Genomic DNA, 13641 nt, shown 5'->3' on the forward strand with positions numbered 1-13641 from the left:
GACTCCACTCCCAGGAGCATTCTAGTCCAGTGTACCATCTTTCTGCTGGCAGCTCTGACTGAGAAGATATTAGTGGTACCAATGGGTTCAAACCTCTCCTTCCTCCTTCCTAAGCACAGCACTTTCTTGTTGGATTCCAATGAATGTACCTCAAGTCCTGGAACTTGGAATCATACTTCTGATCTCTCCTGCATGCAAGGCGCACACACATTCACATGCTGCTTTCTTTTCTCTCTTTGTGTTCATCTTGCTAAATGAGATGTCTGGCATTGGTTGTGTGATACAAGCTGGGAAGCCAGAAAAAACTTTGTTCCATCCTTGGTGCATGTTAAGATCAATGCCTCTGGGCTTTATCATCAAGGAAAATATTCTCAATGGTTGCAAGCGACTTTATGGTATAGTAAGGAAAAGATGGAAATCTTTGAGGGGGGGGCGGTCTGACTGAGACAGGGAGCAGACTAGGCCAGAAGGATGAGTCATTTTGTTGGAATCAACTGGTTGTCATAAACAGGCTCTGGGACAAGGGCCCATCGAGATGCCGCATTCAGGTGAACACTCTATGTGGAGGAAAAAGAGGGCTAGGTATGGCTGGACAGAGCCCATGGGCAGGAGAGCAGTGTAGGCAGGACTCCAGGGGTCTCTGGGTTCAAGCTTTGTTCCCAACATTGTCCATGATATGGGTAGTAGGGAAAACGCTTTGTCTACTCTCTCCTAGGAAGATGGAAGCAGTATGTGGACCCAGCTCAGGGCAGTAGCTGAGGCCCAGGCATCCATGAGCCTCCCTCGCTGTGGACCCTGGACTTGTAATGATGACCCAAGAGGCCAAGTAAGGATGGCACCATTAGGCAGGGGTGGGGTGGGGAGGAGGGAGATTTGGGACAATGGTGATGGGAATGTTGCACTGGTGATGGGGTGGGGGTGTTCTCTACATGACTGAAACCCAACCACAATCATGTTTGTAATCAAGGTGCTTAAATAAAATATTTTTAAAAAAGGATGGCACCTTTACCTTCCATCTACCCGGGTAGTCCTTCACTGCCCCTCCCTCCCCATGGACCCCTTCATTGCCTCATTGTCCTCTCATTGTCCTCTGCCCCATGTACTCCTTTGCTATTCCCCACTCCCTCTGTGCCTCCCTTCACTGTCCCTAAAGCAAGCAAACTATATCCTGGTTAAACAGGGGGCCAGTTCACTGTCCTTCAGACTGTTGGAGGGCCAGATTACAGTAAAAACAAAAATTATGAACAAATTTCTATGCACATTGCATATATCTTATTTAGAAGTGAAGAAGCAAAATGGGAATAAATACAATATGTGGCCCGCGGGCCATAGTTTGAAACCCCTGATGTAGATAATACTTGCTTCCTTCAATTATTCTTTCATTTACCAGCAGGTGGTTCAGAAAATCCCATCGACAAGGGGACAAGGGGAACTTTTACTTAGAGAGAAAACATAATTTCCATCAGCCAGGACTGAGTTTCTCTGTGAATATCTGGAAGCCCTCTCCCCAGTTTAAGCATATTGGAGCTATTTATTCCTTATCATGTCAGCCAGGTCTAGAGCAGAAAGTCCAGGGCACATGGACAGCTCAATATCACCTCCTTTCCTGGGTGGCTGCACAGTCTTAACCATCACACCAATGTTTCAATAGCAAAAAGAAAAAATAAGATGTAGAACATGTTGACCTCTGTCCCACTGGCTAAACTTAATGGCATGGTTACACCTCATTACAAGGGAGGCTGGGACAAAATGGATTGCAACTATCCTGACCTATTCAAAGTCTCTAGCAGATTTAGGGTGACAATACACTGTCTGCCTTGAATTGAATTCAGAGAGCAGCACAGTTGGGTCCCAGAAACAAGAATGAATTAGGCATTCTCCAGGGCACCACCAGAGAGATGATCAAGGTTATTCTAGAGCCAAGATACAGGGGCTGGGTGTAGGAGATTTCTTTCTGGAAAGCACCACCAGCCAGAGGCCCTGGGACTCCATGGGAGATAGGAAGATTCCTATCTGCTGGAAGTAGACCTGTTTCTTCTCACCTGTGCTCACTCCTGTCTCCCCATTCACTGCCCTTTCCACCTGCAGGCCAGCTTTCTGTGGACCCCTTCAGGTGTGGAGCTCTGTTGTACAGCTGCTCATCAAACACCCAGAATGGATGGATGCCAAAATGAAGTTCTTCCTCTCCAACATGGAGTTGGGTTTCAGGGAGGAGGACGTGGAGCCTACCCAGAGGGTCATCCTCCAGCTGCAGAAGTTATATGACCAGGGCCCGGACACCTGGCAGGGTTTCATTAACTGTGTGTGCATGGAGCTTGAGGTGCCACTGGAACATGAGGTGATGCTCATGAGCACCTGGGGAAACAAGGATGGTAAGGTCAGGACCATGGGGGGCCCCAGGAGGGATCAGGTAGAGTCTGGAGCCATCTGAGTCACACAGAGGGCATGAAGAGAATGCCAACATTTGGAGTACTTCTTGGAGCAAATTCCTTAATACCAGAGGCAGGTGGTGGGTGGGAAGTTCAGGGAACAGGATTCCATGGGGTCCCTTCCTACCAAGAAGGGGCCCTGAAGTCCAGACGCCTCTCTGTACTGTCATTTCAGTGGCATGTACTTCTATTCCAGGAAGGATCCACAGGCATTTTGTGGGCATATTCAGTTTCCACAGAATGGGTGGGGGGAACAGCAGAGGGGTTTGTGGTGCTCTAGGAGAGAAGGGAACCCTCAGCATGCACACCTATGTTTTTTCACCTATGTATGTGCCCTGTACACCTGCACACAGATGAACACATGCACACATGTCTTTCTACTTACACTTGCTCCCTGTAGATAGATCTCCTGCAGCTACTTGCATCCCTGCTATGGTTTCATCAGGATCCCACACACATGTGATCTGCACAGCCTTAAGTGTCACTTTATTTCTTCCTTGTGGAGCCCCACCTAGAGGGGTGTGCCCTGAGCCAGTAACCATAGTCCCACAGCTGTTGTGTTCTCCTTTTTTCTCAGAGTACCCCAATGAAGAGGAAGCTGAGGAAGAGAATCGAACTGAATCTCAGCCCCATGCTGGTGAGGCTTGGGGCTGGGGTGTACGGGGCCGGTGTGCATACTAGACACTACCTCAAACCTGAGGCAGACTGGTGGTGGGTTCTATTTATGGCCTCCCCTGATCTTCTTCCCATCCCCACCCCACCCCTGACTTCTGGGAGTAAGGCTACAACAGCCTGTCCTGGCACAAACCCAGGGTTCTGACATGTAATCTTCTAGAAGAATATGAGGTCATTGGATCTTGGTCACTGCTAGAGACTCCCCAAGCTGGTTTTACTAGGAGATGCTTCTTCTCACTTACCTGTTTCCAAGCTGCAGGGTCTTGTCCTCCAGCCTCCCCTCCCAACCTGACTCAGGTCCCTCACCACATAGATACTTGGGCCTATGCTCACTCACCAGTGATTTTCTCTCTGGAAGCCTCTGAGGGCCTGTGGTCCATACCTAGCTACCTTCTCTCTCTGAGCCCTGCTTCCTTTTCTTTTTATAATCATTGTAAAGTGCCCAGAACTTCAACTCTACCCTCTTTACCATTTTTTTCAACGTGAATGTCTTAACTTTTAATGAACTAACATCCTTGTGCAACCATCATCCTTGTCTATGCCCTATTCACCCTGTAAGATGAAAACTCCATAACCGATAGATAAGCGCTGCTCAACCGGGGCCACTCCCCATGGGATTCCCAAGTTATGTAAATGTTAGGACAGGTGGGTACAGGAAAGAAACAAGGTGGAATAAAGTAGCCATCAAAAAAGGGTTGAAGGGGCCGGAGAAATAGTATGGAGGTAAGGCGTTTGCCTTGCATGCAAAAGGACGGCAGTTGGAATCCCAGCATCCCATATGGTCCCCCAAGCCTGCCAGGAGCGATTTCTAAGTGTAGAGCCAGGAGTAACCCCTGAGCACTGCCGGATGTGACCCAAAAACCAAAACCAAAACAAAACAGTTTGAGAATCACTGTGTCAGACTATGACCTCCATCCTCTGCCAGGTCACCACCATCTTGTTTTCTGTCTCTGTGATGTGACTACTCTGTGTCCCTCCTAGATAGGAACCATGGTGTGATGGCTGGTCTCACTAAGCAACATCTTCCATCCCCAGACCCATGGAAGCCTTTGTCAGAATGACTGGATAATTTAGATGCTGTAGGTTGACCATAAACCTGAGTTGCATCCACAGCTAAGCTGACCTTTCTAGTACTGCTGCCCAGACACATGCCCAGAGACCCCTTCTAAGTCCTAGTCTTCGTTCTCCTGGGAAGATACTGGCAGTGAAATAGCTTGATTTTGCAGTAAATTCTTTTTTGTTTGTTTGTTTGTTTTTGTTTTGGTTTGGTTTTTGGGTCACACCTGGCTCTGTACTCAGAGATCACTTACTCCTGGCTGGTTCAGGAAACCATATATGGTGCCATTGACTAACCCTGGGTTGACCACATGTGGGCAAGTGCCTGCTTACCCACTGCACCATCACTTTAGTCCCATAAATGGTATGAGGTGGTGTCTCTATAATATTTTTTTTAATTTGCCAGAGTCACACGGGTGTGCTGGGAGCCAGGGTAGGCAGGTAGGCAGGGTAGGCTGGGAGCCAGGGTAGGCAGGGCAGGCTCTAGCTATGCCTGTGGTAGTTGAGCTACAGGACTTTATCCCTTGTGACAGGGAAACCACCAGGAACTGTGTTGTCAACAATACCAGGGTCAGGAGCGTGTTGAGCAACTTGGCAATTTCCCCAGTCTCCTGCTAGTTTTTATGTGTATTTTCATAATGATTCATGATGTTGAATGTCTTTGCATGTGTTACTGGCCCTTAATGTTCCTTGTTCTCCTCCTCCTTCTTCTTATTCCACTCCTGGCTCTGTGCTCAGGATCACTCCTGGCAGGGCTCTGTTGTGGGGTTGAACCCAAGTTGGTAGAGTGCAAAGCATTGATTTATCACTACAATTTCAGCATCACTTTTATTTAAAAAGCATCTACTCATGTTTTGGGGTGCGATTTTAAAGTCCACTTACTTGTTTTTATTGTTGTGCTGAAGGTCTCTGCTTGAAATATGACTCATTTTTTAAAAATAGGGTCTTCAAATATTTTCTTTCATTCTGTATTTTCTTACTCAGTTATAGTGTCCATTGAGGTACAAAATCTTAATTTCCATGGAGTTTAATGTATTGATTTTTTTCCCTTTTATTCCTTATACCTTTGGTATCCTAACCAATACATTATGACCCATAAAGCTTCAGTATCCTTACTTCAAGGGAAGTAAAGATGTTTTGCTCCCAGCTGTTCTGGGTCTTGATGTCAATGGTCTTTACCAGAAAAATATCCACCCTGTGATCCCAGTTCTACAGTGAAGTAGCAGGATTGACTTTGGTCCCTCTGGCCCTTGTGGTCAAATTGATATAATTGTCGCATATCTGTGATAGGTCGATTGCTATTTAACCCGTGAGTTCCATATATGAGTTCCTTACATAAAGACCGTAAAAGTGAAAGGTTGGAGAAATGGTACATTGATACTGCCTTACCTGTAGCAGATCTAGGTTCAGTCTCCATCATCACAGAGGGTCCCTTGAACTCCATCAGGAGTGACCTCTGAGTACAATCCAGTGTGGCCTTGAAAGTACAGAAATGCAAACTGGTTCCAAGCCCTCTTTGGACGCCTCAGTCTCCTTCCAATCCAGCAACTAAAATACTAACACCTGGACTTTTCTGATAGGTCACTGCACCTACTCTAGAAATATCCCCCTCTGCTTCTTTTTGAAAATAAAATAATGTTATGGGTATGGGGCCGGAGTGATAGTATAGTGGCTAGAAAGTTTGATTTCCTTGGGTTTGATAACTGGCACTCCAGATAATCCCTTGAACTCTGCCAGGAATGTTCCCTGAGCACAGAGCCAGGAGTAAGCCATGGGCACTGCCAGGTGTGGCCCAGAAACCAAAAGAAAAGAAAAGAATGTTTTAGAGAATTAAAACTTTATAATTCTCCCTCCCCTTGTTGTGGCAGTGACTGGGGTCACTCAATATCTGCTTTCTAAGTCACACATGTTTTAGCTGCGGTGCTTGTACACACTTGGCTGTGCTGTGTTGACGATGTTGCAGTCCTTCTGGTGACATTCGGGCCTATGAATGGAAGTGCCCCCAGAATGGCATTTGGTGTGTGGGTGGTCAGGGACTGAGCTGTGCAGGGTAGATGCTCTGCTTTGAGCCTCATCATCCCTGGGCCCAACTTTACTTCTTAGATTGCTTTCATAAATGCTCTTCCCTTCTTTCTTCCTCTCCTTCTTTCTCTCCCCTTTTCACTTTTTGTTCATTTATTTTTGTTTATTTGTTTGTTTGTTTGTTTGGGGGGAATCACATTTGGCAGTGCTCCAGGCTTACTCCTGGTTCTATACTCAGGAATTACTCCTAGCAGGGTTCGGGGGAACAATGGAAGGTTCTGGGGATTGAACCTGGGTCAGCTGTGTGCAAGGCAAGTGCCCTCACCACTGTACTAGGATTCTGGACCCTCTTTGCACTTTGTCCTTCCTTCCTCTGTCAGCCTCGTCTAGAATGGTAGCGAGGACTCTTGGAGACCCAGACAGATCTCAGAGAGAAACCAAGGAAAGAGAAGGGAAGGCAGGATGGAGGGGGAGGCCAGGTGATTAGACACTGGGACAGTTAAAGGGTCAGGCCTGGCTGTATCCAGGGAAAGCTTCACTTTCCAACCTGCACAGAGCCGGGCCTCACCTCATGCTTCCATAGGGTTAAGAACTTCTCAGGCCTATGGCTGCAAGTCTTGCTCTCTTACCTGATGGGAAGATCTCCAGACCCAGAGTCTCTATCCCTTCACCCAAGGTCCCTTATGCAGAGAGTCCAATGTTGAGTTTCTGAATGCACTACCTGCCTCTGCTCAGTACCTATGTTGAGTACACTTGTTTGCCTGCAGCCTGTTTGTGACATGGAACTCCCCAAAGGTTCTGGGCACTCTCTCCATCCAGGCTCTCAAACCTGCCTCCTTCATGTTTCCAGATTACAAGTGTCCCCAACAGAACTTTGAGGAATCGCCTCCCAGGAAGAGGAGCAGGAAACAGCAGATAGGTGGGTGCGGGGTGGGGAGAAGCCTGGCAGTAAGGGTGTCTCTGTCTCTGCTCAGGACTCAGTTCCTGGTCTCTGTCCCTCCACCACCAATCAGCCTCCACATGCCTTGTGACTCGTGTTCCTCAAGTTTCCAGGAAAGAAGGATCAGGGGTCCTAGTTGGGCAAGGAGAAGGCTGGGTTTATCTGGAAGGGGCCCCACAATAGATCACAATGGACCTTCTGGGCCAAAGGGGCTAATAGCACCCCTTTGGGACAGAGCTTCACCATCTGGTTCTTCCATATGCCCTAGAGTGAGGGTGTCCCTTCATGCCTCAGCCTCCCCCTTTCCCAAATGCCATTCTAAGGATGAACAGGAAACCAGAGAGAACTCCCCACCAAACCCACAGATGGGGGCTTCTGCTAGTGGCCTCAGAAGGGGATCACCTCACAGTGAAAGGTTGCTCCTATAAGATGTTAAAAGGAGGCCAGAGAGGTGGGACTTGCCTTATGCATGGTTGACCCCTTCTGATCTTCGGTACCACAACAGTTCCTCTAGCTCTACTAGGTATGGCCCCAAAGCCAAACAACAACAGCAAAATAGTGTTGGAAGGAATTGCCCTTTTCCCTCCCCCATATTTGTTTTGTAGTTCTGGGGCTGTACTTGGCAGTGCTCAGAGCTTACTCTTGGCTCTGCACTCAGGAATCACTCCTGGCAAGATTGGGGGAGTGTGTGGGATGAGCTGGGATCAAGTGCAGGTTGGTCAGGTGCAAGGCAAGCACTTTCCCTATTGTGCTATCACTCCCACCCTCATAATTTTGAAGTTTCCCCACTTCCATTCCCTGCAATAGTATGACAAAGCCTCCTGCTAGGGCTCTCACTTCCCTGTCCCTGTTTTGTTTTTTCCCTATCTTGTTTACAGGGCAGCCAGAGCCCTGCTGTAGTAGATCCAGTTCCTTCTAGGAACTTGGTGGCATGGGTGTCCCCGTGTGCCTTTGCCTGCCTCATCACTCAGCCTATAGCTGAGGCTCCAGGCTGCCTGCCAGGGGTAAGGTTGGGGCAGGGAGGCCTCTTGTCTTCAGCTCAGCTCCCTGTTCCTGCAGAGTTGGCCAGAAAGTACCTGCAGCAGCTGAGGACCTTTACCCAGCAGCGCTATAAAAGTGGGATTCCTGGACCAGGGCTGGCCCCTGCCCCCCACCAGGTTTACATCCCCCCGATCCTGCAATGGAGCCGGACCATCTTGCCCTTGGAGTCTCAGGAAGCGACTGCTCCGGGGGTTCTTCAGATGGAAGATAGTCCCTATGGGAGTCTGCAGGACCTCTTCCCCCCGAGGTCCAGCAAGGGGCCAAGGGTGACGGTGGTGCTGGGCCAGGCGGGCATGGGCAAGAGCACTCTGACCCAGCGGCTTTGCCAGAAGTGGGCTGACAGGCAGCTGGAGCGCTTCCAGGCCGTGTTCCTGTTTGAATTCCGCCTGCTCAACCTCTTCCGTGGTTCGCTGACGCTGCGCCAGCTCCTCTTTGACTTGTACCTGAGGCCTGAGGCAGGCCCCGACGAGGTGCTGCAATACCTGGAGGAGAATGCAGAGTCGGTGCTGCTCATCTTTGACGGGCTGGAGGAGGCCTTGCAGCCTGACTCAGGCCACGAGCCTGTGGGACTCTCCCTCTTCTCAAATCTCTGTCATGGGACCCTCCTGCCTGGCTGCCAGGTGATCGCCACCTCACGCCCAGGAAAGCTGCCCACCTGCCTGCCCAAGGAAGCTGCCCTGGTCCACATGTGGGGCTTCGACAGTCTACGAATAGACCAGTATGTGAGCCGCTTCTTCAGTGACCAGGTGACTCAGAAGGTGGCCCTGGCCAAGCTGCGGGCTAATGGCAGTGTCCAGAATTTGTGCACCATCCCTGTCCTCTGCCAGGTCGCCTGCCTCTGCCTCCAGCACCAGCTCCTAAGTTTACCTGGGGACCAGGCGGTGACCCTTCCACCCACAGTGACTCAATTGTACCTGCAACTGCTGCTCACGCTTATCCCTCACAGGGCCCTGCATGTTCATTCCCTCCTGGGCCTTGGGGAGCTGGCCCTGCGGGGTCTGGAGGAGGGGAAGGTCATCTTCTTTGCCAGAGACATCCCTATGACCTTTGGGCTGGACCATGTGCTGGACCATAGACTGATGACCTCTTGCTGTGTGTGCACAGGCCCGGGGTGCTTGGAGAGGGGTTACACCTTCACACACCTCAGCCTGCAGGGATTCTTTGCCGCCCTGTACCTGATGGTCAGTGCCAAGGTGGACAAAGACACGCTTGCCCACCATGTCACCCTCTGCTCCCGCTGGTTGCGGCGGACCCTTTCCATGCCGAGCCTCCTAGATGCCCTCCCCATCTTCCTGGCAGGCCTGGCCTCCAGTTCCTGCCTGCCCTTCCTCAGCCACTTGGCTCAGAGGGATGAGGCATGGCTGGGGGACAGGCAGGCGGCTGTGGTGCAGGAGCTAAAGAAATTGGTCCCCCGCAAACTCACGGGCCCAAAGGTGGTGGAGCTGTGCCGCTGTGTGTGGGAGACCCAGGAGCCAGAGCTGGCCAGCTTCAGCAGCCGAAACCTTCCACCTCATCTATCTTTTCACAATTTCCCACTGACCTGCGTTGACCTGGCTGCCATAACCAGTGTTCTGGGACACAGGGAGGAACCCATTCACCTGGAATTTGAGGGCTGCCCACTGGAACCCTGCAGCCCTGATGCCCTAGCAGACTGTGGGCAGATAGAGAGTCTGAGGTGAGAGCAAGGGCAGGGGAGGCTGAGGGAGGAATGGAGGTGGGGGTGGGGGAGGCAAGAGGAGGTGGGTCAAGGAATGTCAGCTCAGAAAGATGCTTCTTTGGGCATGGTGAGGAAGAACCATTCATTGCCTCACTTTTGGTGTCCAGTTGACTGTGTTATCGTGGTGGCCTCTGGATTTATTAGCTTATAGGAATTTTGGTTTTGAGGTCATACTAGGTATGCTCAAGGGCTATTTCTAACTGTGCTCATGTGTCATTCCTGACAGTGCTGAGGGAAACACCTGAGGTAGCTGGGATTTGAACCAGGGTGGTGAACACATGCAAGGCAAGTGCCTGACCTCTTGTGCTACCTCTGCAGCACCTTCTGATTTAATTTTTATTTGGAGGTCACACCTGGCAGTACTTGAGAGTTACACCCAGCTCATTGCTTAAAGGACCAGCCAGTGTGTTGGGGCTCAAACTGGCCCCTTACTCCATCCTCCACTGCCACATGCAAAGCCTGGGTGTAGCCCTTTGAGCTATCTGGCCACCCTCATCATGACTTCCCGTTTCTGTCTCTCAGTCTGAGTCCTCTCCCCTATGTTTACTATTGGCCCATAGCCAAAAGGAGGCCTTGAATACACTGGATATGACCCCAAGGGCAAAACCATTAAAACAGAGTTGTAAAGTGAAATGAGTTCCTGAGTGAGAAAGACATCACAGAAGTGTCTGGAGCCCAGCAAAGTCTTGTTCAGGGCATTTGCTAGACAAGAGGCCTGACCTAAGGAACAAAGGCCCCATGCCCAAGGACAGTGGATTAGGCCTGGTAGAATTTTAGTATAGTCTTATGGATGGCTCAGTGATGAGGGGTTTAGGGGCAGGAGCGCAGCTTGGCCACATGTAGTCAGGAGAGATATGGGTTCTTTCTCTGGCTGCTCCCTCTCTCCTGTGGGCACTGTGGGATAAAGGAACAAAGCCAAGTCACATGCCTCAGTGCAGGGGGATGAAAATGATAGGCGTGTGGGTTAGCCTTATGTTAAATTTATTACACTGAGCCTAGGCCTGGGAGCCGGGCACATCTTTGCTTCATACTTTGAGCATATCGAGTCACAGGAGAGACTGTGAAGCTCCATCTCTGGCTGGGAAAACATGTTTCTGGTGCTAGTTACCCTCCTATGGGTTCAGTGGGGAGAAAGCTTAAAGGATAGCTTTCAGACTCTACCATAATATGTCCACTCAAACCACTGTCCTTCCAATAGCAGCTACTATCCACCAGCGCTCTTGTCCTTAAGTCTATATCTCAGTGCAGGAGTTGGCAGCTGGTGCTAAGCCCTGCCTCTGATGCTCCCACAGTCACTTTAACCACTTTCCATGGCAGATTTCAGAGCAAGAAGTGTGGTGACACCTTCGCAGCAGCCTTCTCCAGGAGTTTGCCGACCATGGGGAATCTGAAGAAGCTATGGTGAGCCCGCGTTTGTAATAAAAAGGGTTTTTCATCCAGGGATAATTGGAACCTGACCACCTCCTTCCCCACTCCTGACCTCACCACCCCCTGCTTGCTTTGCAGGCTGGCAGGAAGTCAGATCACTGCCCAGGGTATCAGCTGTCTGAAGGATGCTCTACTCCTTTGTCCACAGTTGGAAGAGATCTGGTGAGTGATGGCCAGGAGGTGTCATGCCCAGGCTCTGGGGCGCCCTGGGATCTGAAATAAGGACTTTGAATATTCCATCAAGTTCTTTATAATCTTTTTTAAATGAGTCTCAAAGATAAGAGTCTAAAAATGAGGTGAAGCCAGATTCAAATACCAGGCTCCCCAAGCTGCAGAACTATATTCTCACGTCAAATATGGTCCATCTTGAAGGAGCATGGATGTGTAGGGGACCCTGTCGAAGGGTGACTCTGTATAGAAAGGCCACTGTGCACACCTCCCATTTGCATACAGTCTACACTTGCACTTGCCAGCTTACTTCAGCACCTGTCCCCTCCACACACACTTCTTTCATTTTTTTGTCTGTCTGTTTTGGGGCCACAGCCAGTGATACTCACGACTTAATCCTAGCTCTACACTCAGAAATTATTCCTTATAGTGGTTGGAGAACCATATGGAATGCTGGGGATTGAACTCATATTCATTTGTTTTTGTTTTTTTGTTTTGTTTTGGGGGGCATACCTGGTGGTGCTTAGGGGTTACTCCTGGCTCTGTGCTCAGAGGTCATTCCTGGAAGTGCTCAAGAGACCAGATGGGATACTGGTACCAAACCTGGGTTGGTTGCATGCAAGGCAAATAACCTACCTGTTGTGCTATCTCTCTGACTCCACATATATGTTCTTAAGTGTGCATGTGTGTGGCTCCTAGGTCTGAAAATATGTCTCAGTGCTCCTGAACCCTGAGTGCCATGCCCAAACTCTTGTGTGTGTGCGCGCATCTGAAGGGGGTGGCAAGGACCTTCCGTATGGTCACAGGCACAACCTCTGCTACCTTAGATGGCATTGTCTGAGCTTTCAAGAAAGCACCCCTTTGTTCAGGCTACTGTGGCCTGGCATGAGGGGTCACTGCTTGTTGGTGACACCACAATTCTGCTCTGCCCCCTCAGCTGTCTCTCTGCATGATAGGAGAGAAGGTTAAAGACAGTCTGAACCAGGGAACCAGGTACATGCCAGCAGACCCCATCAGCCCAAACCTACCCTAACCAGAACTCACTGTGACACCTTCCTAGTCATTGACTTCTCTGTCCTCCCACTAGAAAATCAAGCAGGGATGGGTGGTGGATCCTACCTTCCAGGGGTGAGGGAAGGTGAGGGCAGAAATGATATGCTTGGCCTTGGACTGCGACAGACTCAGCCATGGATGAGGCTAGCTGCAGTGTCTCCTGTGTCCTAGGCTCAACACTGCTTAGCACCTGGGAACCAGAAGGTTCTGAGGAGCTTGCGTCTCAGTCTATCTCAGACACAGCTCTGAGAGCAGGGCACTGGATCTCCTTCTTCCTAAGGAGGCTCTCATAGTCCATCATCTGGGTCCCTACACCCTCAGACAAGAAATCCCCATCAGCACTGAACTAGGATAGGAATGAGCCAACAGGGGTTTGGAATGATGATAATACATAATAGAGCACTTGCCTTGCATGTAGCCAAGGTTGAATCCCAGCACTCTATATTACTCCCTAAGCCCCCAGGAGTAATGTCTGATCAGGAAGGAAGGAAGGAAGGAAGGAAGGAAGGAAGGAAGGAAGGAAGGAAGGAAGGAAGGAAGGAAGGAAGGAAGGAAGGAAGGAAAAGAAAGAAGGAAGGAAGGAACAAGGGAAGGGAAAAGAAATAAATGAGGCAACAAGGGCCTTATCCTTCTAGCTGTTCTTGCTGGGTACCATGGAGCAGGTCATGCACTTGTTTTGGGTCCCCCATCTTGTGTCTTCTGCATGAGGGTGGTCACTTCTGTCACTTGGCCACCAACTTACCAACTAAGCTTCCAAGTGCCCCAACCCAGGACTGAAGGGCTGATTATCAACCATCTTTAGCTTTCAGGACAACCAGCTGCAGGACCAGGAAGTTCTAGACATGGCGGAGGTTCTCCTGCGTTTGCCATGCCTCCAGAAGCTCGAGTACGTAGCTTTCCCTCCATCTGACTCACTGGTCTTCCTGCCCCATGAGAGTAAAGAGAGCTGGGGTGCCCCAGAGAGAGATTTCATTTCTGATGTCTCCGCAGCCTGAGCCGCAATGATGTCTCAGTGGTGACCCTACTCCGCTTGACAAAGATGGCGGTCATGTCCCCTGCCATCAGGATGCTGCAAGCCAGGTGAGCAGGTGTGGAAGCTCGTCCCTAGGGTT

At 50.0% G+C, this 13641-nt stretch overlaps 1 protein-coding gene across 1 annotated transcript in view; it reads left to right on the plus strand.

Moving 5' to 3' along the window:
* The first annotated feature begins 535 nt into the window (after positions 1-535).
* Positions 536-13641, plus strand: part of NLRC5 (NLR family CARD domain containing 5) — a 57994-nt gene continuing 44888 nt past the window's right edge. Inside the window, 9 exon segments of the mRNA XM_049787402.1 lie at positions 536-582; positions 2089-2393; positions 3028-3066; positions 7033-7101; positions 8182-9838; positions 11198-11281; positions 11387-11470; positions 13332-13415; positions 13520-13609. Of these exon segments, the coding sequence (XP_049643359.1) occupies positions 536-582; positions 2089-2393; positions 3028-3066; positions 7033-7101; positions 8182-9838; positions 11198-11281; positions 11387-11470; positions 13332-13415; positions 13520-13609 (2459 nt within the window).

Source organism: Suncus etruscus, chromosome 14 (genome assembly GCF_024139225.1).
Source record: "Suncus etruscus isolate mSunEtr1 chromosome 14, mSunEtr1.pri.cur, whole genome shotgun sequence".
Lineage (NCBI taxonomy): Eukaryota > Metazoa > Chordata > Mammalia > Eulipotyphla > Soricidae > Suncus > Suncus etruscus.